Source organism: Priapulus caudatus, unplaced genomic scaffold, assembly GCF_000485595.1.
Source record: "Priapulus caudatus unplaced genomic scaffold, Priapulus_caudatus-5.0.1 Scaffold748, whole genome shotgun sequence".
Classification (NCBI taxonomy): Eukaryota; Metazoa; Priapulida; class Priapulimorpha; order Priapulimorphida; family Priapulidae; genus Priapulus; species Priapulus caudatus.
Window position 1 is genome coordinate 49684 of NW_014577809.1, and position 26623 is coordinate 76306.

General features: G+C 44.9%; 1 protein-coding gene across 2 annotated transcripts; it reads left to right on the forward strand.

Annotated features, from left to right (window-relative positions):
* Positions 1 to 6416: 6416 nt before the first annotated feature.
* On the forward strand, positions 6417 to 26160 carry LOC106813270. Of its 2 annotated transcripts, none has more exons than XM_014817370.1 (4): positions 6417 to 6797; positions 9456 to 22844; positions 23347 to 23541; positions 24142 to 26160. In XM_014817370.1, the coding sequence occupies exons 2-4, from the start codon at positions 9492 to 9494 to the stop codon at positions 24895 to 24897; spliced, it is 14304 nt and encodes a 4767-aa protein (XP_014672856.1). In that variant the 5' UTR covers positions 6417 to 6797; positions 9456 to 9491; the 3' UTR covers positions 24898 to 26160. The 2 variants fall into 2 exon arrangements, with proteins under 2 accessions (XP_014672856.1, XP_014672857.1); XM_014817371.1 differs by lacking the exon at positions 6417 to 6797 and adding an exon at positions 6809 to 6994.
* Positions 26161 to 26623: the final 463 nt, after the last annotated feature.

Below are 26623 nucleotides of genomic sequence, written 5' to 3' on the forward strand. Positions count from 1 at the left end.
CTCGACGAGAGAGAGAGCATGTGAGAAAGGGAGAGAGAGAGAGAGAGAGAGAGAGAGAAAGAGAGAGAGAGAGAAAGGGTGCGTGTGAGAGAGAGAGAGAGAGAGAGAAAGGGTGCGTGTGAGAAAAACAGAGAGGGGGGGTGCATGTGAGAAAGGGAGAGCGAAAAGGGTGCGTGTGAGAAAGAAAAAGAGAGTAGGTGCGTGTGAGAAAAAGGGTGAGAGAGAGAGAGAGAGCGCGAGAGATAGGTAGACAGACGGACAGAGCGAGAGAGAGGGGAGAGTGGGAGAGTGGAGGAATGGGAGAGGGATGTTGGACGGTGGCATTAGTTAGGCCGCAACTCAACCGCTTTTAGCGTTTAGCGTTTAGCTTAAGCTTTGAGCTTATACCGCTTTTAGCTTATTACTTCATTATTCTGTGGAATGCCCCAGATATCTTGTCAAGTATGTACAGTGAGGAGATCCACACACACGGGAGCCTCTTCCTGAATTGGGATGGGGCGGGGGGGGGGGTGCGAGCGCCCAGTGCTTGAAGCGTAGATTAATGGGGGGAGGGGCTTGAAAATGAAAAATTTACGAGGTGGCCATTAAGGTATATCTGAGAGCATGTACAACTGAAATTTAATTCCGATCACAAAAATTACGTTTTACGAAAACACGTTAAACGAATTACGGTCGGGGTATTGGCCACAGTTGTAGCGGAGCTTTTTATCGCCACCAATGTAGGGAAGGTTTCTGATGTCACACGTTACACGTCGGTCAATGATCGTAGACAGTGAAGGTCGAAGGCGTCGTGTATAATATAGACGGCTTTATTCTAATATGTTACGACATAATAATACACAAGCACAACAGTACGTAAGTGCCTCCTCTTCGTCTCCTTCTCTTACACCCCCCCCCCTGCTTTCCCGGCCCCGCTTATATATCTCGGGCGCGGGTTTTCCGTGGTCACGTGCTCTATCTCATTGACCGCTGACGTAGCCCTGGACACTGTCCACTGACAAGCTCACTGGCCGTATTGATTAGTCACTCGTCTCCTCCGGTCTAAACCCCAGTTCAGCATGATATAGTACAGTACAGACGAACCATATATTACAAAACACTATCTATGGTGGGGCCGGAACTCTCGTGGGGAAAAAAATTTCGCATCCCGTCCAGCGGCTGGTACATGGAGCGTTGAGAACTGCAGACGATGATGTCGGTCGACTAAAAAGTGTGCGGTCAGTCTGTCTGCTCAGTGGCTACTCAGTCACAGAGAATAGTCTTCACACTAGCGAGTAACGTGGCGATTCTGTCTCTACTAAATTATTGTAACAAAACAGCAAAATGCAACGAAGACAAATTATAGCCCTTCGTATAGGTATCAAGGAGCAGTATTCAAGAGCTCGTTTGTATATACACTCGCACTGCTCTTTCGTAGGCCTACTTATATAGGCAAAAACATATAACAAAAGACTGCAGATTTATGCATGAAGACTGCAAACTTTCGCAATAAGACAAACGTCAAAACATGCGGATCACTGCTGCCATCTACTCTTGTAAAGATGCAAATAAATAATGTTTTCGTCTTCATGCACGGCTCTGGCAATGACCAGAGATTTTACAAAAACTGTGATAGCAAGCTTTAAAATTTTAAATTTCACATCGCGAGAAATTTAATTACGATGTCAGCATGTGTGCAGAAAGCGATCCATCCGTCAAGTCAGCCCGCACACATCAACTTATTATATAATAACGTAATACGTTCGAAGATAAAAAGGTTTACTCAATTAAACAAGTGTGCTAGATACACAACATCATGTACGCACTATTAAGCACGATAAAAAACAACTAACGCTTAATTTAACCGCATGATAATACTTTATTGGAAGAATTGAAATGTAGGTATATAGTATGGCATTGCATGAACAATACGATAAATATGAAACAATGTCCACATAAAAATGTACAATAGAATCTCAAGTAGAATTGAAATAATAAATACACATTTATGAATATGGATACATAAGATCATGAGCATGTTGGGGTATATAAGAAATTATTCGATTATGACGTAATCACAATGAAGCATATACGTTTTCGATAACGCGACATAATGATATGTGAATTGTGAGAGAAAACTGAAGAATAACTTATCGTGTCTCAAGTTATAGTTTCATAATTGACCATATGTTTTATCCAGCACGTAATGAGAGGACAAACGTATACCTCACCTAATGACCTCAGTAGTTGGCAAGAACCAAGAATGCGCCAGCAGTGTTAATAACCCGATAACAATATAGGAACTATATACATAATACGAGCGAAGAAATAGTTCCAAAGATAGATCGCTTGGAGATTATTTACCCTTGATAATATGAATATATTAATAATAATTTTGGTATATTGATAAAATTTTTCTCATTTAGTAACTAGTTGGAGCATGAAAATAGGTATGTACAAGTGTGTACTTGCGGCCGCGGCGGCAGCCGCAAACCTGCCGTGGTGTGCATGTGTGTTGTGTGTGATGTGTGTGTGTGGGTGGATGTGTGTTTGTGTGTGTGTGGCGTCTGTGTGTCGTGTGTGTGTGGTGTGTGCTGTGTGTGTGTGTGTGTGTGATGTGTGTGTGTGTGTGCTGTGGGTGTGTGTAGTTGTGTGTGTGTCGTGTGTCGTATGTGTGTGTGTGCTGTGTGTGACGACTGTGTGTCGTGTATGTGTAGGCGTGTCTGCGTGGCGCGCGTGGCGTGCGTGCCTGCGTGCGTGCGTGCGTGTGCGTGCGTCCTCGTGTGTAGCGACTCTAGCGTAGTCTTCACTGCGCGCAGCAGAACATCTGACGTGTGTTATAAATAACGCCAAGCACGATAGCAGTACGCCATTGCAGATAACGGCAGAACATCGCAGAATCAACCCGATACCAACAATATTTCGGTTAGCGGCATCAGCGGCGCCGTCTTTTCTTGTATACGGTCCTTTGTGGCATTGTGCCACTGGAGGACACCACTGACTGATAATGGCATACGCTTGGCGGATTCACTAGACTAACCCTAACCCTAACCCTAACCCAGGGCGTGATGCTGCGAGCAAAGTGAATATTATAGATCGGATTTTACCACGCACACGTGCCGTCGGCCCGCCCAGCTCTAGTTTGAACGTATAAGATCGACCGAAGAGAATTATCTTGCCAGTCAACGGCGACCGACATTCGTGCGCCAGTTTCATGTACATTAGCATAGGTGGGAATCGTCGCGCAACGCTGCGAGCAAAGTTAATATTGTAGATTGGATTTTACGATGCACGCGTGCCGTTGGCCCGACTGGCTTAAGTTTGAACGTATGAGAACGGGCGAAGAAATTCATCTTGGCACTCAACGGCGACCGACGTCCGTGCGTCATTTTCATGTACATTAGCATATGTGGGAATCGTGCGCGATGCTGCGAGCAAAGTTAATATTGTAGATTGGATTTTACCATACACACGTGCCGTCGGCCCGCCCAGCTCTAGTTTGAAGGTATAAGATCGGCCAAAGAAAATTTTCTTGGCAGTCTACGGCAAACGACGTCCGTCCGCCGTTTGCATGCGCATTATCAAATGTGGGAACCCAGTGCATGATGCAGCGAGCAAAGTGAATACTATAGATCGGATTTTACCACGCACACGTGTCGTCGCCCCGCCCAGCTCTAGTTTAAACGTATAAGATCGACCGAAGAAAATTTTCTCTGTAACTAACGGCGACCGACGTCCGTGCGTTATTTTCATATACATTATAACATATGTGGAAATCGTGGCTTAATTGAAAAGAAAAGTTAATATTGCTGATTGGATTTTATCATGAGTGAATAATAATAGATATTCTTATTTACTCGTGATATAATATTAATTCTCATGATAGTATCAGGAGTGAATAATAATATTATTATATTATATATTAATATATTATAATATATATTATTATTCAGTAGTCACTCCTGATAGTATGTATGTTCATGTTATATGAACAGAGTAAAAATGCAGTGTAGACAAATTGTGGTATTACCTATTCGCGGACATTTTACTGATTACTCCGGCACAACAATCACCACAAATTAATTTTGTGCTGTTATATGCTATAAAACAGCAGATGAACAGCAATTAAACGTGCGCCTGCTAAATTCAGATTCGCGATAATGGAATGTTCAAAGGGCCCCACAAAACGAGCGCACGTAGTTACGTGACGCAACTATTAATAGATTGGTACCTATCTCAAAATGTATACAAAGGTTATTAACCTGGTTAAGGCAGTGTAAGTGTAAGTGTAGTAACGTAAGTGTTGAGATAGGGGTTCGGTCTCGCGAGAGCAAAAATCACGCGCTAGGTTTGTTGACATTATGTAAACAATCTCATGTGAAATGCAGATCGGTGCACATATTGTGGAAAGAATGTTGTGCGAGTGTTCTATGACATGTTAGCCTTACTACGTAAATTTGGTGTTATGCAAGCTAGGAGTACCGGTAAGTATCAGAAAGGTTGAGAAAGTATGATAACGGTTGATAAAAAAACATGTGAAATTGCATTCTTTTGAGTGCTATCGGGGAAGCACATTATTGAGTTGTATATTATAACTGTTGCGCTATTATACTTGTGTATATTTCAGTTGTGTATTTACAATTGGCTAGATCAGCTGTTATCAGGAGCTAATAATGACAAACTAACATGAAAACCATGTCGTGCAAAAGTACGAATTATGTCAAAACGAAGGAAGCTACGCGGTTTGTAATACTACCGGAAGATAGAATAAGAAACAGTGAACAAAAGAAGCTCATGTTTGTATACATTTGTATTTTTATTCACATCGAACTCGTACGACAAAAATGTAGTGAAATTAGTGCCAAATCGGTGTCTTACTCCTTTGTCATTATTAGCTCCTGCTGTTATGAAAGGCATCGGAATATTTTATAAAATATGTTCTGTGTTTGTATCTGCAACTTACAGCCAATGCCTGCTACTACACAATGCAAAACACACCCGCATACTCTTGTATATACTCATTGATTATATCGTCATTTGACTACCATATAAACATGCACACCCGCTCACATGCATACACATACATACGCACACACCCACGCGCACATACGTACGCGCAAATACGCAAGCTAGACGCACGCGTACACACATAGATGCTATTGCGCAGTAAGCAAAGGCCGCGGTAGAAGAAGCGGCGGGGGACCTGTGGTGGAGATAACGTATAAACATTGGTAATTAATGCGTGCGCGCGTACGTGAGTGCATGTAGAAAGAGGGAAAAGATGAATTGAGATACATGCGTATTCCTGCAGTTAATCTTCTGAAGGAAATGACGGCGAAGTCGAGTTACACGTCTAAGTACGTTAGAAATAGGTCGTATTGTTGTCGATAACGCATACGTCATGCGCACATGCATATACGCTGCCATCTTTGGCTTATACATACACGCGGTCAGGTATAGTGGTGAGTAAGCGCGAAAGGAATTAATGTATACAGTACAAAGTTCCGCTACGGTTGAATGTAGCCAGCCGGTCGCCTGGGTAAACACAATGGTTGAACTACCGATGCGTAGGCAAGTACGGCAGGTAAGAACGCAGATATAAGGGGCCGTGTTTAACTGGTGAGGCCCCCGATACTCCGTCATGGACTGATGAGTTTTTCGATGGATAATTCCTTTTTTCAAATGAAAATTTTTATCCACGTGCTAATATTTTCGACAAATATTTTTATACGAATTAAATGCTCATGTTTTGTGCTATTTTCTTGACTAAGGCTACAAACTTTATTACACTAATGAACCATAATTAATTAATCTAGGATAATTATATCTATAGCTACTTATGCAGATGAGGAGTGGGACTAAACTATCTGCTATGCCAGCTATAATACGTAATTAAGTGATCGCGCAAACCAGACAATATATATATATATATATATATATATATATATATTGTTATGTGTTTACGGTAATCACATGCTCGGATATTTGACTAGGATAGTTGGTGGCAATTGAATGCACTAATGAATGTAACACCTGGTGAATATAACGACGACGCGTCCCCGTGGACGCATGCATTATACATCATTGACATTTATCATGTGTGTGTGCATATAATTGCGGTTGATCGTTTTTGTATCACATATATGACAGATAGGGCTACAGGTAAGGAAATATATTACATATAGTAATTACTTATCTGTAATACATACATACAGTGAAGATTTATCAGATAGATGTATATCAGGAGTAGATAATAGGGAATCCCTATTATCTACTCCTGATGTATATAGTATATTTCCAAGATAAGTGTACGTGTATGCGCGAAATGTCGCAGGTGGCCAGTCAATAAATATCGGGGGCGCCGGCTGGTATCGCATCATCGCGAGCCCCGACAGGTGGGGCCGCTAGCTTACCTGGCTCACTGTGTCTGCTGCGTGGTAAGGAAGCGGCTTGGTCGAGCAGTCGATGACACGCTGTCAATTGATGGGACTGTTGGTACACGTAGTTTATTGTCTTGTGTATAAATACATATATGTATGCGTGAAACTCCGCGTGTGCTGTTCGCCGTGTGATTACTGCGTAAGTGCAGTAGAAAGGTGTGAGAAAGACGAGCGCGTTGTGACTGGAATGTGCATTGGCTCTAATAACCCGCATCGCCACATCAACGAGCGCCGGTGATATCGCACTGAGAACGGGTTTAGAGATTTTAGGATTCACGTGAAAAGTTCGATGCTGTCTAAAGCAACGCCCTGCTGTAATTTCTCCGGCAAAAGCACGATTTCTTCGTAGCACGTCTGTGGATAAAATTCAACCGTGAGGTGGGTGTATATTATACACGTGTTTGTGCTGATGGTTCCTCGGTGCGGGTTGGAATGTTTGCTTGTGATTGTGATCGTTGGATATTTACCTGTGTCAGTGTGCAGCTGCTTTGAATGGAGTATCGTAAATCGCAAAGTAGAGAATGCTTGAATTGGACCTGACATTGGCCAAAGTCGTTTCTCAAGAAATTGCAAGCGTGAGTTGGTGAATACGTCTGTACAGCAGTAGAGCTTGTTTTGTAAACGTATTTAGTAAGTAAGAGTGAAACACGTTCCCGGAGGGTACAGTAATGTAGTCTGAACATCTTGTTGTGACGCTACGCGCATGTATTGTCTGCTTGGTTGTGTGAAATGTATGTCACGCATGTCTATGCCACACAAACGTGAATTATGTAAATAAACAAATACGTAAATAAATAGAGATAAAGAAATTCCTCGCATGAACACATACACACACACACACACACACACACACACACACACACACACACACACACACACACACACACACACACACACACACACACACACACACACAACACAACACACGACACACACACACACACACACAACATACACATACGACACACACACACACCACACACAAAACACACACACATATCACACATACATACATACACCACACACACACACACACACACACACACAGCACAACACCGCACAACCACCCACAGCACACACTACACACACACAACACACAACACACACACACACCACACACACACACACACACACACACACACACACATGCACACATAGGAACCCGGGCAAAGTAACCGAAGAAATTTGGTAGCCAAAACGCCCTGTGAAAGAGCGAGACCAAAGTGAAATGCTTGGCTCTAATCGCTTTGGCTTAGGACAAGCAACTAACAGGCGCGTACAAACAAAGTTAATCTAAAAAACGACTTTATTGAAATATACAAAATTATAAAATTTATAAATATTTCATTTTGCCCCAGACTCCCGGGCAAAGTGAAACCTGTTATGGGCAAGGTGGAATGTTATTTTACTCCATGTATATTGTGTCAAAAATGTTGCGTCCTCTTTCAGTGTCCAACTCTGAACATCAAATCATAGTTGCGTACCATTTGCCTAAAATATGAAAGAAAAATGCCATTATATAAGACGCTTATACAATAATTAATGTCTAGGGAAGACACAAAAAAAGACAACAGATTAATTGTTCCCAATTTTTTGGTTAACACGAGTAGTGTTGTTAAAAATGATGCCGCAAAGACAGACATAGACCTACCTGCTACTGAGGCTCAAGAGGGTCGTTGTCGTAACAGGTACTACAGCATATGTACAAATCTCGAGGTATATGTATCACACAAAAAGTTGTACCAGACTTGTTTCGCTACAGCAAGTGTGCTCTTACCCAACAGCCTAACAGCTAACCCTAACCCTAACCCGCTACCCTAACTCTAACCCTAACCCTAACCTAAACATACCTCATATAAAATCATAAAACAGTAATACTAAAGAACAACACTAAAACTAACTCTCGGGTACATATCTGTAGTACCTGCTTACGACAAACGACCCCTTCGTGCGCTACTGAGAGTACTTAATTAAGATACAATAAATAAAGATAATCTGATAATAATGATATGACATTTAGGCTATTCAAATATGCGCCTGGGGCATAAGTGGAACCTGTTCGCACTTTGCCGCTGAAGCACATGATAGCGTTACTAGACATGTGGCGTTACGCGATGTGGCAGACAACTACCGCAAAAGATGTCATCATGCATATAGGCACACATAGCCGCCTAGATTTCAACAAAATAGCCTTACATTTAAGAATTCCATAAAGATTCACAGTTGATTTAGCAGAGATTCATTTTTAAGAAAATATCCGTGAAACACATTAAAAAACAGACTATTCGCCAAAAAAATGCTAGCATAGCTGATTCATCGCAAATGGGCATCTATCAAAAACGCATGCATCATCATACTGAGGTCTAATGAAAACAGTCACAGATAGCATGGGGCATCAACATAAAATCTGCTGAGACAATTCCACTTTGCCCGGGTTCTGCTTTGCCCGGGTTCCCCTACATATATGTATAGTATGTATATATAAATATATAATATATATATATTATATATATATATATATTAAATGCCGTTCAAATACTGTTCTGCCGAACGTTCTGCCGAACGTTCTGCCAAACAATGTCACCGCACTCACTCTACTGCACAAACTCATAGAAATTATAAGAGATTAAGCCATCTTTCTGGGAGTTTATAAACGGTGGCGGCGTGCGGTAAGGTTAATTGTATTGTATCAAGAGCTCATAATAGAGCTCTTGATTGTATGTTGCAGATGAGCATTTGAACGGCATTTACAGGGAATTATTACTAATAATGGGCGAGAGATATGCTAAGTAAATGGTAATTAAGACTCTATCGTAGTAAATACAATTAGTGTTGATTTACCATCATTTTAGTATAAAACGGCTCATGTGCCTGTGCACACACGCGCACGTACGCTGACACGCACACACGCATGCACACACACACGCACGCACAATCCTTATTTATATGGCACACGTTTTTTTATGTGTACATTGCGACGCGAAGATATGTGGGCGCTTGTTTGCGCTAACGCGTGCTCATTGTGCTCACGTGCAGGTATAGTCGCCGCGCCATTGCCGCCCTATCTACAGCATGGACGAGGAGGACGAGCAGCAGCGGAGAGCCCGGCAGGAGGCGCTGCGGCGCGAGCAGGAGGATGCCGGCGCCTTCGAGCGCGTCGTCGCGGCGACGATCACCACCGTGTTTGCCATCATCATCGCCTGCCGGCTCATGTTACTCGGCAACGAGGACGTCGCTCTAGCCGCGCTCGAGCCGCCGCTATCGCCCGAGACGGCCGCGCGCAGGAAACGCGTTGCCCTACAGTCAAACAACAACATCGAGGCGAGTCCGCGCAGCGCGCCGAACGCCAGCGATAGTCACCTGGCGGCGGCGATGATGACGACACCGGGCGGCACGACTCGCACGCTCGTTCACGACTTCAGCTTGGACGATGTCGACGAGCCGGCGAGCGACGACACGAGCGTGATGACGAGCGAGATGTCGGCGCAGAGCGACGGCAGCGGCTCGAGTTTCCCGCTGCTCGACAGCACCGCGGCGTCCGTGGACGTCAGCACGCGCCTGCCGCCGCTCACCGACGCCGAGCAGCAGCGTGAGATCGCGCGCGCCGTGCGACAGTACATCGCACCCGCGGCGGGCGACGTCAGCACGTCGTTCGAGAGTTCGAACGCGGGGTCAGATGTGTATCAGTCGGAGCAGGTTCCGCCGGCGGCGGCACAGTTGGAGTCCCTGAATAGAATCGATAATTTAGGCGTGCCCCTGGGCGGTAGCGAGTCGCGTAGCACGGAGGCAAACGTGGGAGCGGATGACGCCGAGTTGCTCGCTGCCGTTGAACGAATAATGGAAGCAGACGTTAATGACGACGAAGAAGATAAAGTCATCGTAATTCCGGATCTGACCGACGACTACAGCGGTTATTTAGCGACGATTTCAGAAGAGAGTAGTAGCGAGGCGGAAATGCAAACGCGGACGTCATCATCGTCATCGTCATCATCGTCATCCTCCTCGTCAGTTAGCCAAGATGAAAGCGCGAACGGGGAAAATCCCAGTATTGATCGCTCGCAGGTGATGGACGGTGCGCAGGCGTCACCAGGTAAAATTGCTGAGGCGAAACGGAGGGACGAGTGTACAGGTGAGCAAGATCTATTAATAACAACACCGTTAGTCGACCAACACAAAGCCGACAGCGAAGCGATGCGAGAGACAGAGGTCAGGATTGTTTCGCGTGAAATTAACGTCGTCAAAAGCGTTAAATATCAGCGTCGTACCGTAACGTCGATGTCACACGCGTCGGAGGTTGAAAGCAAAACAACAAAAATGGCCGCCACCGCAGAGGCGGCTGTACCTGACGTGATATCACCCGACAGCGGGTTAGAGGATTCGTTCACTGGATTAGATAAGGATTTCGCGAAAATCGGCTGTGTCACGCCAGATTCTGATTTCGACGGTGCCGTCACGGAAGGAAAATATGTTCAAGACGTGTTAAGACATTCGACGACGTACGTAGATTCCGAACCGTCCGCGTCCATGGAGACACCGCCGAAAAGCTTTACTTACGAGTATCAAAAGACTGTGCTTACGCCATCGGGAGAGGAGATTAAGGAAAACCTATGGGAAAACTCAACAGAAACAGAGAAACTGTCCGATAAATCTTCAGATGATGAAGCTGAAGATAGACAAGGTGGGTTAGACGCTGTGAAATCTAAAGCTGACGCCATGGGTACAGATGCTGATGATATCGTGTCAAGAGATGAGGCGAACTTAACTGCTTCCGGTGATAGTGATTTGCCAAAACGCAAGAAAGGAAAGTACACTGTTACTAGATCGGCCGACGATACGCCGTCATCGTCATCGTTGTCGTCAGACAGCAGCAGTTCTAGCGAGAGTGATACGACCGAGAGTGGAACAGAAAAGGAGAGTGATAACAGTTCATCAGAGAGTGATCAGGAGAGTGTAAAGGGCGCATCGGTGAGCGAGGTGCCGACTACAGACGGCGACATTACAAACACGGATGGCGACAGCGAGGGAGAGTACGAGCCAAATGCCTATCGGCCAATGATAGCGAAATTTCCTGTGAGAAGTCCAATGTCGCCTGGCAGATACAAGGACTCCAGCCTGCTCTCTAGTAGTATAGACGAGATGCTGGAAGATACCACATCATCGGAGAATGAAGATGTGAAGCCAATTCACAGAATGAAGCCCATGTCCCCAAAGCGTGAGCATAAAATGACGGCGTATTCCGTGAGACCCATTTCACCCACACGCGATTCAGCTAGTGCAAAAGATAAGAACGATCGTGTAAAAGCAGATGTAAAGGCAGGTCTTCAAAAGGAAAGCAAGACACTTCCAGAAACAAAGAACATTGTCACTGAGAGTCAGCAGCCGTTGTACAGTGTCACTAAAAGTGAAGTGGACAGAAAAACGGGCAGTAACACGGGAGGCTATACAGAGAGCAAAACATTGCCAGTTAGAGGATATGTTACACCTACGCAGTCGTCAACTGTTGATAAGACAACATGCCCTACATTCTTAACTCTTCTGAAGCCCGAGGATATACAGAAGAATAGATACCGTGGTATGTCTCCAACTATAGATAAGCCTGTTGACACACTGCAAGCTGATCAGGGGGACAATCAATTTACGATTAGTCCAACCAAGAAGAGTATACTTGATGCAAGACAACGGTTTTTCGCTGATGGGGGACTGCAAGTGGACAACGCGGCCATACTAAAGAGCATATCCGAGTTCGACAAGCGTTTGCAACATCTAAAAGACAAGAAGCCCGTGCATTCACCGAGATCAACAGACTTTGAAGATATAGAAACGTATAGACAGCGCATGAGAGACCGGGCGGGTTCAACGCCGGAAAAAGATATGCTACGCCGTTATCTTCAGCCAGGGAGACCTCAGGGGCAAGATGAAGGTGGACGAAAGCCGATGTCATACTCAAATGATGACATTCTTGATGATGATGCCTACCGACCAGCACGGCCTAGGTTCAAATCGACTAGTGACATAAAGGTTCTAGGGAGTGAAACCAAGCTCGTACCTGTAGTGCCTTACCAACAACCGGGAAGTGTATATACCAGTGGACAACAAGTTAACATAAACTACAGAGAGACGGACATTGATTCTCTGATGTCCAGTGAAGTGCAGTTGGTCAAAGAGACGGATATTGACCAGCAGTACAGCAAATCTGTAAAGGAGCCTAAGCGTTTAACTGAGATGAAGCCCTTACCACGATCCGCTGCCTCTGTGCCAAACTCACCGTTATTGGCTAGTGCGCATGTCCTCAGCAGGACTAGAAGCACTGGAGATCTCGATGAGCAGTCGGTGGAAGCTCCTGAAAATCAGCTACAAAAAGATCACAAAGAGCCTCAGGGAGTCGTGACAACATGGAAGAGATTTGATAAGAAATCGGCTACGCTGCCAATGCGTGCTGCACCTAAATCGATACTTAAACATAGAGCGATTTCGGACAGTGGAGCAAGTAAGTCACCGTCTGACAACGGGAGGCAGATTCCAAAGAGTCCGAAAACATTCAGAATATCTGAACCTGAAGTCACAACTCGCGAGGCTGAAGAGCTTTTTAGCGAAATACAGAAATTCGCTGAAGAACATACAGAAGATGACTATTCCGTAGAGAAAGTAAAGGTTAAATCATATGATGTATCAACAAAACAGACGCCACATACTGGTACTGTTCCAGAACTACACCACCGGCTCAAGGAACGCATACCAGCTAAAATCGAAGACAGTGTGCGAACTAGTGAATTGCCACCAAAACTACAACGAGTACCAGATCTAAAACCTGAACGTCAAGAAAAACCTGCTAGTGATAAAGACAGTCTGTTAGCTAGTACAGTACCAACTGCCATACAACAGGTGAAACAAGTGAAGACCAAATCACGTGCAATACAGCTTGAGGAAAACATATCAGCTAAAAACGAAGGCAATCTGTCAGCTAGTGTAATACCAGCTGATAAACAACAAGCAAAGGATTTGAAGGCAGAACCGGAAACAACCCAGCCTGAGAAAAGCATGGGTGATGATGGTGAGGACAGACTCTCAGCCACCATAATGCCACCTGCCAAACAGCAGGTACTTGATTTGAAGACACAGCCATGCATAACCCAGCCTGAGAAAAAAATCACTGAGAAAAGCACTGAGAAAAGTCTGATAGCTAATATTGAACCAGCAGCTGCCATACCACAAGTCCAAGATGTAAACATAGGACGACCAGAGGAACAACTTGAGACAAATATACCAGCTGTAAAAAAAGATGACCAGTCAGCTATCGCAACACTACATGTCAAAGAAAAATCAATAGATGCAAAGAGAGAGCCACAAGAAGCCCAGCCTATGGAAGACCTACCTGCTGGATATTTCGACGGTCACCTAGAAATAGCAACATCGTGCACAGTCGATAACGCACCAGATAGTCTGTTAGCTAGTACAGTACCAACTGCCATACAACAGGTGCCACAAGTGAAGACCAAATCACGTGCAATACAGCTTGAGGAAAACATATCAGCTAAAAATGATGGCAATCTGTCAGCTAGTATAATACCAGCGATAGATGCAAAGAGAGAACCACAAGAAGCCCAGTCTATGGAAGACCTACCTGCTGGATATTTCGACGGTCACCTGGAAATAGCAACAGCGCGCACAGTCGATAACGCACCAGATGTTAAGACAGAACGACAAGGAACTCCAATTGAGAAAAACATACAAGCTCAAAACGATGTCAGCCTACTGGCCACTGCAGTGCCACGTACAATAGATAATGTGTCAGATGCAAAGTCAGAACGACCATCGAAAGACGATGATGCAAAAAGAGAAAAAGAGTCATTTACCTATAGAGAATTTAAAGTTGAAACTAAAGTAACTAAAACAACAGCGACGACATCAAAGCTGCCCATAGAATCACACAACGATGACGTCAGTGCCCCCACATTCAACCAGGAAGAACATGATGACTCTGTCCCGCTATCTGTGAAACCCAGCAGTACGTCATCGACTGCGAATACCATGGAAGAGAAATCTGCCTATCAACCATATGATGCTAGCATGCCCGTCCCTAAGCCTAGAAGTAGAGCCCTAGATTCCACGACAGAAGCAGAAGCCAATGTGGAGACAGATGTTCCAGTAGTTATAATGCGGCAAAAGACTCGAGCTACACCAGTGCCCAAACCAAGATCATCACTGATTTCACAAACAAGTGTCGAATCATTATACGAGACAAATACTAGACAGTCGACCATTTCTGTATATGATCAGCAAGCAGTGGAGCTGTATATGGACGATGATGGATTAGGATCCACAGAAAAGCTCACAAACACGAGCACTATAAATAGCAAGCCCGATCCAGTTACTGATGACAAAGCACCCGCACTTGAAAAAAGAACTCCCTTGCACTCAGACGATGCACGTAAACCAATAGCCGAACATAAACCGCCGCCATTACCTCCAAAGCCTAAAGGCATGCTTCCTTCTTTTAGTAGGTATAAGCCACAACCGAAGCAGCAGGAGAAAGTTGAGGAGCCCCGGCATGAATCACTGAACAAGCAGGTTGGCGGCCAAGGACAACGGCATCCAAATGCGAAACCAGAGCTAGATGCGAAAGACGAGAGGTCGGTAAAGGCAAGACACACAACGGCCAGTGTCACCACCCAGGTAACCCCTGTGAAACCCAAATTACCCATAAAACCCCATAAATACCGTGTGCCACCAACATTACCACCGAAACGAGTAACAGGTAACACGGAGAAACCTTCAACCATGGAAGATCGATCTGGAAAAAGATATCACGTGAGAAATGCAGTGTACCCAGATGGAATTCAGTTATCTGTGCCACAAAGAGGTACGCTTGTGTTGGAGCATTTCTTTGATGACGATGACAACCAGTTCTTAGTTGCAAAAGATTACTCGCCACCAGTTGAAATGGTGACTGAAAAAAGTAAAAAGGCTGCACGGCCAAGAAAATCTGGTTCGAAAGCAGAGAAGAAGACAGTAAAACCATCCACACCGCAAGATAATAAGAAAGCAGATATCAAGAATACAACAGAATTTATGAAACCTGAATCCATAAACCAAAAAGGCCACCCAGCAGAGGATCCATTAAAAGCCACTGGTGAAAGCGTTCCTGTTAATGATGACAAATTCTATGTAATCAATGGGCAGGCAATACCTACATACGACAGCAGTGCAGAGGACATCGCCATGAAAAGCACAAGCAATACTCCCATATATGCTAATATTAATGTGTCTGAATCGCCAGAGGTAATGTTGCCTCATGAAATGCCTCACAAGAAAGAGCATCCAGTTACAACTAGGAACAAAGAAAATATTCTACCACTCCCTGCCAAAACACAGGACTCAGGAGGGAAACAACCACAGAGTCGAAAGGGTCCAATTGTAACGACAACATCCGAGACTACACAGCAGACCTTAATTTATGTGAGAGAGAAGCAGACTATCTATTATGTCGTATTAAACTCCTCAGGCAACATCATTGAAAAAACTCCAGTTACTGATGCGCAGTTCAACGAAATGCCACCCCAAGACATCGCAGCCCTTGCCAGGGCAACAGATGGACAATACGTGGTCAGTCAGCAAAAGTCCGCTCCAGTAGAAACCGCAGGGTCAGGACACCAAGATAAGATGCCCGAAGAGTCAACTGTTGAGGATAGAATGCTACCAGAAAGAACTGAAAATGATAACTTAAGAGACAAAGACGTATCAGCCAATAAAGGTAAAAGCGATGCTCCAATATATGCAAATGTGTCGAGCTTGACAGACACAAAATTGCCTGGTGAAATTGTTGATAAGGAGCAACCAGCTACTAATAGTGGCAAGAAAAACATTCTGCCACTTCCCCCGAAAACTCGTCACGCACAGAAACAAAAACATCCCACAGTAACGATAGTGTCTGAGGTTACACAACAGACTTCGATTTACGTTAGGGAGGAACAGACTATCTATGTTGGCTTTCTGACCCCTGACGGCAACATAGCTGAGAAAACACCAGTCACTGATGCAAAGTTTAAACAGATGTCACCCGAAGACATGGTAGCCCTTGCAAAAGCATCGGATGGAGAATACGTGATCAGCCACCAACATAAGGTGCCCAGTCAGCTAACTGTTGAGGATGGAACAGTACTAGAAGAAACTAAGATGGATGAATTAAGAGGGGAAGACGTATCTGCTATGGAAGGTAGAAGCGATGTACCTATATATGCCAATGCCAATGTAACTAGAGCGTCGGATGCCAAACGACCTGATGAAATATCTGTAAAGAAGGAGCATCTAGACACTCCTGAGGTCAAAGAAGCACCGCAACTACAGAAACGAAAAGGTCCCACAATAAAAATACCATCAGAGGTTACACAACCGACAATAGTTTACGTCAGGGAGAACCAAACTATCTATATTGTCATACTGAACTCAGATGGTGTCATCGCTGAGAAAACCCCAGTCACTGATGCAGAGTTTAAACAAATGTCACCTGAGGACACTGCAGCTCTTGCAAGAGCATCAGATGGAGAATACGTGTTTAGTAAACAACAACCTGTATCGCTACAAACTGTTGGGACAACCCACCAAGACAAGATACTCAGGAAAACAGATGATGACGTGTCAGTATCAGAGGACAATGAAATCGATAATTTAACCGACGAAGATTTATTACCTGGTTTGCTGAGGAAGAGGCGCAGGAGGTTAGAGTCAGATTCTGACGAGGAAGAAGAAGCAGTGAAGAAACTATATGACGAGGAGTATGATGTAGAATGTATGATAATGAACTATGGCTCTGAAGAAGCTATGGAATTTGATGAGAGTGGAACACCTTTAGCAACAAAGCCTCATCTTTCTGCCGAATCTACGTCTTCTAGTGAAGAGAGTGATGACATTGTAGCTTATACTATACCTTTAACGCCCATGTTGGATAAGGAACTAATGCTTGATATGCTACTAGCTTCTCGTCAGATGGGATTCGTGCAAGTTGATACGGTAGGGCGGCCTCTCACTGTTGCTGTTGATGGGAAGGAAACGCCAATTTACATCTCAGTAGGCTTTGATGGCAAGCCTGCCATTGTCGATTCAAATGGAAGACAGCTCGACACGGTTGTTGTCAAAATTGCAAAGCCTCTTCATGGTATCGCCCGTGATCCTCAAGGAAAGCCATTAAAAGTAGCTAAAGATGTACACGGTAAATCAATATGCGTTGCTGTTAACCACAATGGGAAGGACGTTGCAGTCAACATGGACAGCCTGCCGTTGCAAGTGATTCCCGATCCCAGCATTCACCCACTACAAGTTGTGTTGGGGGCCCAATGCGGCAAGGTGTATGTCACAACCAATGAGCATGGAAAACGACTTGCAGTTTCACGAGATGGTACACCCATTATCCTTGTTCCTAATTCCAATGCAGAACCAATGAGGAGAACGGTTGATTGTCTGGGAAGACAAATCCCGATGGCAATTGATGGAAATGGCAAACCTGTCTATGTCGCTGCCCTTCCTGATGGAAAGCTCATGACCGTGGATGTTGGCGGAACACCTCTACAGGTTCTTTACCAATGGCAGGGTAGACCACTTCAAATGTATGTTGACGGAAGAGGAGAACCTATACAGGCAGTTGTTGACTCCACCGGTCATCCTGTCTACTCGGCAATAGATTTTCAAGGCCGAAAGCTAGCCGTGGATGTAGACGGAACACCGCTGAACTTTGTTGAGGATGAAACTGCTAAACCCCTGCAAGTCACTGTAGATGCGGAAGGAAGACGCCTAATGGTTGTACTTGATGCTCATGGTAGGCGCGTATATATGGCACAAGATCCCCAAGGTCACAAGATAGCTGTAGATGCTTACGGTCGACCGCTGAAGATTGTTTTGGACACAACGACGAAGACCTTGCACTTGTTAGTCGATACGCACGAGAAACCAATTCTAAAGGCAAGTGATTCACATGGCAATCCCATCTACGTGGCAGTGGATCAGAAAGGCAAACAGCTTGCTGTTAACGACAAAGCTGTGCCACTAAGGGTCGGAGTGGATGCTGATGCTGAGCTGCTAACACCCCTGTCAGATTCTAACGGACAGCCTATAAAGATTGCAGAAGATGTGCATGGCAGACTGATATATATCGCCAAAGACATGCAGCAGCAGAAAATCGCAGTTGATGGATCTGGTAGACAATTTTCCGCAACAGCTATATACATGCCAGCGTCGTCTATCAAAATGGACTGTGACAGTGTAGGGAATCCAAAAGCTCTTGGTACTGATTCAAAGGGAAACGTAGTCTATAGGGGATCGAGTAAACAGAAAGAGCAAGTCGCTATTAACTCGGAGCAGATTGCTCTTGTCCTAAATGAAGATGAAACTGCTGTGCCTTTACCTCTCGTCCGTGACACGAATGGTAATCCTGTTGAGATAGGCATCGACGCCAAGAATGATCTTATTTACAATGGCGTTGACCCAGAAGGCAATCTATACATCGTGAATGCTGCGGGAATGCCTCTCTGGGCAAGCTCAACTGTTCGTCCGTTGGTTGACGAGCAACTCCAACCAATCAAATTTGCCTCTGATTGCGATGACATGCCAATCTACATCGCCACCAACGATAATGGCGAGTATGTCACTGTTGACTGTCACGCAGTGCCATTGCGACTTCACCCGTCTGGTAAGTCAGCATTGCCTCGGCTTGTTGTCGATGGAAAAGGAGAACCCATACAGATGGCCCTCGATGCTGATAGTAAGTCCGTTTATATGGCGAGTGACTCAGTCGGCGAGGATATACTCGTCAGTGCAACAGGAATACCACTTCAGATCACCTCTGCCATGCACCTGGCTGATAGCAAAACGATGCACGACAGTCACGATGAATGTTTTGAAGCGGCTGTCGATTCCCGCGGTGTGCCAATCTTTCTGAAAGTAGACAGCGCTGGGAAATATGCCGTGGTCGACGAACATGGACAACCGGAGCGATTAGTGAAGGACGCCAATGCGGAAAAAATGAAGATTGCCTATGATGACATGGGGAAGCCAATAGAAATCGGGTTCGACTCTGACAACAAGCGCATCTATGCTGCGGTCGATGCAGAGAGTAGAGAAGTAGCTATTGATCTCGCTGGCCATCCAATGAAAATTTCATCTAAACAGGATGTCGAACTACCGAAAGTGATTGCAGACTTGGAAAGTAAGCCACTGAAAATCGACGCTGACAGAGAAAGTAAACCACTGAACATCGACGCTGACAGAGAAAGTAAACCACTGAAAATCGTCGCCGACAATGCAGGTAACCCACTTGAAGCAGCAGTAGATTTCCATGGAAATGCAATATTCTTGGCATTGGACCATCAAGGCAAATACGTTGTTGTGGATGCAGTTGCGAAGCCAATTATGCTCAAAGAGGACCCGAATCCAATGCAGCTTGATGTGGCAGTTGATGAAGAAGGAAGGCCAATTGAAATCGGCTTGAATGGAAACGGTGATGTAGTTTATGTAGCAGTCGACAATCGAGGGAGAGAGGTTGCTGTAAACCTGCACGGTAAACCTCTTTTGATTTCCAGCAACGCTACCACCCAGCCCGAAACTGTAGACGCAGAACAGCTTGAGGAAGCTGCTGTTGCTCCTCCAACCCTAGTCAGCACTAAACCAGTCACGAGTAAATCCGCTCAACAACAGAAATCAAAAATACCTGTTGCACAGGATTCACACGGAGAACCACTCTATGTCCAAGTTAATCCTGGTGGAAATGATGCAATCGTAGATTGCAAAGGAACAGCTTTACAACTGGTTTATGATCCCCGAGCACAGCCGTTAATACTTCAGCAAGAGAGCACGGGAAACCCCTGTGTGATCGGGAGCGATGCTAACGACAAGCTGGTCTATGTCACCCGTGATTCAGACCACAACGCTGTTGCTGTCAATGAACATGGACGACCACTAAAGATTTCTAGGAAAAGTAAGAAAATCGCATTGCAAATGATACTTGGAAAGGATGGTAAACCTCTTCAGGCTGCATCAGACTCGTGCAGGAATCCCATCTTCCTGGCAAAAGACCAGCAGCAGAGAGACGTTGTCGTTGACGGGAGTGGAGAGACCCTGCATCTTGTAGAAGACGAGAAGGCACGTCGCCTGAAGGTAAATCAGGACAAAAAAGGTCGTCCAATCCAACTTGCAATTGATTCACAGTACAAGCCCATATACACCGCCACCAAGAAAACTGGTAAGGCCATAGTTGTTGACGCATTTGGCACCCCTCTGATGATAGAGAAGGAATCAAATGAGAATATTAACTACCAACAAGAGAGAGTTTCTGATAAAAGCACACGCCAAAATTTGGTTCCTAGTCGCACGGAAAAACAAGAAATAGAGCCACAGACAACAAAACCAGTGGCAGAAAGCATTGTGATTGATAGCAACAAAGGCAACAAAGAACCGTTGCACGATGTTTCAAGTAGCACAGCCAAACATGCAGCAGTACCACATGTAGCTGAACCAGCGGCAGATAATGCAACTAATAGCGAGAAACAACCTCTGGAGATGATCACTGATGCTAAGGGAAACCCCATGCAGGTCGTCGTCGACGCAGATGGAAGACCGATCCACCTTGCCTTTGACACTCGTGGAGTTCAAGTGGCGTCGGACTCTGAGGGTAGGCCCATCGATGCGATCCCAGCACACAAACTGCCCCCGCGTCCATTGGCAACTGATGCAAGTGGCCGCGTGATCAGCTTTGCTGCTGATGCTAAAGACGTCCCACTATACCTGGCCGTTGTTGAGCCTGGGAAACAAGTTGCAGTAGACAAGAAAGGACACCCTTTAAAAACTATCGTCGACGTTCAGATGGCAGTGGACGACGATGGGAAACCGCTCGTCGTTGCGGTGGATTCATTCGACAAGCCCATCTTCGTATCAGTTGACTCACATGCAAATCACATCGCCGTTGATTCCCAGGGAAGACGTCTGATGGCTACCGTTGATCATAATAACGAGCCGATCAATGTGCAGACTGATGATGAGGGTCGCGCTTTCCAGATAGCCGTCGATAGTCGTGGGAAGCCTCTATTGCTGGCGTACAGCGATGATGGCAGGAAGATGGCCGTTGATGGGCAAGGAAAACCGGTGAAAGTTGAGGTCGATTCATCTGGCCAGCTTCTCCTGGTTGCTCTGGATTCCCGCTCCAATTCTTTATACGTTGCCCTTGATTCTGAGAAGAGAAAGGTACTGTTCGACTCCAAAGGCCGTCCATTAAACATAGCTTCGGACAGTAATGGAAGCCCTCTGTCATTCCAGTATGACCTAACGAAGTCACGGTTAAGCATGACAGACAAGAATTCGTCATCTCCAGTCGCAATTGATTCTGAAGGATTTCCACTCTACGTGGCAAACGATTATCAAGGTGCTCTAGTTATCACTGATTGTCATGGTAGTCCAATGGATGCACACCCTGACATGAACAGTGTCAGACTTCAAGTTGTTCTCGATAGGACTGGAAACCCGGTAAGGATAGCGTCCGACTCACAGGGAAGGGCTGTGTGCCTCGCAATTGGACATGTAACAGGTGACCTGCTACCTCACAAAGTTGCCTCTGAGGTGCAACGGCCAATGGAGACAGATATCGACGCAATCATTGACATTCCTCAACAGCAGGTCGTGCCAGAAACTGCCCAAGAGCCGCGTAAAGCTAAAATTTCGAATAAGTTGGATGAAGCTACCGGCAACCAAGCATTTCCTGCTAAGAAGACGGATCCTGAGTTACCAAGCTTCTCCAGAGCATCTCCAGAAAATGTTCGAGAGCCGAGTAAAGCTAAAACGTCGAATAAGTTGGATGAAGCTACCAGCAACCAAGCATTTCCTCCTAAGAAGACGGAGCCTGAGTTATCAAGAGTCTCTCCTCGAAAGAGTCTAGACGACCAGAGCGTGAAGGCCACTCGACTCACGCGCGCGGAATTTGACGTGGATACCGCGCTCTGGGATGGTAAGCCTGAAAGCAAGACAAGTCTATACAAGAGCTTGCCCGCACTCATCACAGAGGAGGTGGCGAAAACAATTCAAGTCAAAGACACGTCCTATTTTGTGAAACAAGATCATGGAACTATCGTGATAGAGCTACAGATGGTAAGCAACGAAAGAAACCCTAAGCCTAGTCGGACGAAGAGTGCCGATGACATATTGGCAGTGTTGGAGGCGTCGGAACATGACACGAGCGTTCCAAGATTCCTGCGGAAGGCTCCCGTTACTCCAGGCACGCCGGGAGATGATGACGTGTTTGTTTTGCCTGGTAACCAAACGGTACCTCTTCATGCGTCGACACCGAGAACAATACCGCTGCAAATCGCGACTCGTGACATTTCCATAGATGACATCGAAATCGGGGAATATGATCCGGTGAATGATCCTTGCAACGAAGAACTGATGAAGGTAATTATCTATTAGTTAGCCTAGGTACAACCTTTTCATGTTAACAACAGTAATGTTTCAATATTCTAATAAATGATCTTATATAAAATAATTTAATTTAATTTAATCATTTATGAAACGAAATTTAGTGTATTGTAATCTAATGTTATATGATATGATATGACACGACATGACATCACCACATCACCACATCATCACATCACATCACATCACACATCACATCACAAATCACATCACATCACATCACACATCACATCACATCACATCACATCACACATCACATCACATCACATCACATCACATCACATCACATCACATCACATCACATCACATCACATCACATCACATCACATCACATCACATCACATAATATAATATAATATGTAACGGTGATGCGTAAGTAATGTGTGGCCAAGTTTACACAAAATGCAACAAGCATTCCTAATACCGTATAATAAATTTATCTATAACTACAGCGTGTGATCTACATTTGCTATTTAAGGTATCTTTTGAGGAAGCTGTCGACAACATGTTAGACCTCGCGCCAAGTCGACCGGAGACCCCTGTTGAGGAGTACATAGCTGAAGCTGTGGAGAGGGGCCGCCCCACCCACGCTCACACACACTACAAGTCGCTCACCAGCATCAGCCCCGGAGATCTTGATCAGACACACGACCACACATTTCAAGACCTGAAGGTATGACTATTAATAGCGTCGGACTTCAGTCATCCAACACAGATCGATAGGCAGTTGTATGCTACTTCTGTAGATAGGCTCCAGCTTACACTCATAGCTCGATGTGGTTATCAGCAACGTTAACCACGTCTGTTGGAAGTTAGTATGGATCGTCGACGACTGGAATAGTGTTTCCGTAAGGACAACGATATATGGTTTGCAGCTGGTATCGTCCTGGCGAATAAGAATGCGCTTACGATTATGCTACTACCACCACGCCATTATTCGCCCATTCATCTCATGATTCCCCGATTCGTATAATTTGTTTGTCCTCTCAATTTTAATTGAATAGTGGGCATGTATGCTTGATAATGATCTCTGACTATAGCGCTATTATCAATTTAAATCGACATAATTAATAATTACGTAAGATATTCATTACTAACCTACAATAGGAATGATGTAAGATATAATTGGCGTATTTACTTTCGTTATTGTTACGCCGCCGGGTCTGAAATACGCACGATAGTGAAACCAATCCAGCCGAGCTCACCGCAATATTTTCCTACTCGTTTTTTCTACGAATATTTGTATGATTTCTTTTACTATTTCTCGCTCCAGGTGGTGAAAAGCCAGAGCACGAGTTACCTGGAGCCAAGCGTCGGCTCGCTGGACGACCTACTCAACGTCGAGTGCACGAGTCGCGACGCGTGGAAGAAGGCGACGCAAGACCCGAAGCACATCGACAGGTACATCAAATCCGACGACGTCGTCGTGCGCTGTCGCAACTCGCGCTGCGGCCGCGCCAGCGGCCACGACGACGCTCGCGATACCTACAAATCCTGCTTCAACTGCTACACGTACTACTGCAGCAAGCAGTGCCGCAAGGAGCACTGGGAGAGCCACAAGCGGCGCTGCACGTTCGCGCGCGTCAACACGCTCTGCAAGCGCGTCTGCCAGAAGGCGATGACGGACCGCTGGGTCGTGCGTCAGCTGTCGCGCATCGCCGCCAACGGCTGGCGCAAGCACGGCAAGGGCTGCGTTGTGCTGAATCTGAGCAGCGTCGACACGGGTCACGAGTTCGTGCGCTCGGGCCTGCAGCCGTCGGCGCCCAACTTCTACTACCTGCCCGTCGCGAAGCTGCACCGCGAGAACCAGGGCATGCACCAGAGGGCGCTGACGCTCATGTGCAAGCAGTACAATCCGGCAGAGCGGTTTGTACTCAACGTGACCATTATTCCGGGCATCAGCATGCCAGACAAGGACATGCCGAGCAAGTTCAAGGGCACGACGGTGAAGAAGTGCGTGAAAATCTGGCTCGACGTCGAACCAGCACCCGCGCCGAAAGCTCCCGTCCGTGACAGCGGTTTACTGTAGACGGCAGCGCGGCTGTGGTCGCGTCAGGGTAGACTCGCCCTCAGCGATGTATATAGTACACCGGGAGAGAATGAAAACAATCGTTTTCATCTATCTTTAATTGCGTCTGTTTTTTTTTATTCGCTCCCGATTATTGATTGTGAAAATATCTATTGATGTATTGAGATGTGTTCAGCATTATATACACAGGTGATTGCAATAACTACATTCGGCGTTTTACATTAGAGACGAGGTAAAACGACTATTGCTGAACACTTTTTGGAAGTGATAATATAATTAGAACATGTAGTTGCCGATGTATGCGATGTTTACCCGAGATTGGGTAGGACCCCGTCCAGTAGTAAAACCATTTTATTTACTTGTAACTATATTTAGCGTTTGGATTATTATGGTGCGTATGACTTTAAACCTTGTATTTTACACGCCCGTGTAAACGGTGGTACTATAATACGATAGCATGGTGGATCTAAATATATGTGCTTGGGTATATAGTCTCGAAAGGCTGCTCTCTGAGTGTGTTAGAACTAAGATTTTTGACGTCCAGTGAACATTGAAACTACCGATATAGCTGTAACAGTTGGTGCATGACGATTGACCCCTTTACTATCTCGAGGACTATATTTTTATGTATGCATCTCTAAAAACGTATTGGATGTGATATATTGCCGTGTTATTATTCGTAAATAAGTGATTGTTTGCGTTGTGGTGAAAATGTACGTATATGTTGTGGTACGAAATTGTTCATTCTTTCAACATCGACCTCTACGACGCGTTCTATCGATTTTTGTAATTATATATATGTTTATGTTTATACGCGAGCGATTGTATAATCAAGTTATATATCATGTACGCGAGGCACTACTAATATTTAACTGTATAAAACCCACTTAAAATAATAAAAAGTGCGTATGTATTCGCGTCATGATTGCGAATATTTCCCTACAAGTATCGACTAGCCTATGCGAAGCCGCACAGATGGTGTGTTTTTATCAGTTCGTCAGTCGCTGTCTGGAAGCAGGGTCTTTACTTATATATCGATCAGTAAAGTAATGTTTTAAATTCCACTTCTATCGTTCATCGGAAATATTTTCCCGAAAAATGTAGCAATTATACGTGGCTAGTCGGACCGCCAGGAAGGCTAACCGTGTATGTACTACACGTGTAATCGGCAACAACCATAGATTCACATATAGGATTAAAATCCCCGCATGGTTGTCGCCGTGTAAAGTTCCAGTTTATTATAATAAAAAAAATATCACGATATGTTCGTTTGACATTTCTTATGATTTTTCGAAACTTCTTTCGTAACTATTCTAAAAAAAGAATGCGATGTTACATGTAAATTTTAAGCGCAGTAATCGAAAATTCAGAATCCCTCTATTAATTTAACAAATAAACACAATTTCACATCAATCAAACAGAATTATTAATCTAAATTTCTCAATAATAGCCTAAACAGTAAAATACCTTCAATAAAGTCAGCCACCCATAGAAATAGAAGCAGCAGTATATATAACGCTAAACCAGTATATTATTTCTATGAAGCCACCCTAACAGCAAATCAAAGTAGGAATAAGACACGAATTTAATTCCCATGCTTGCACTATGCGATGCATCTGTGTGTAAATTAGCGCGTTGCTTCTCAAAGCGGAGCTGTCTGTATACAGTAATTGTTTCCTGCTTCACATCAGTGGCGAACAAGACTTCATAGGTGCACGCCTGGGCT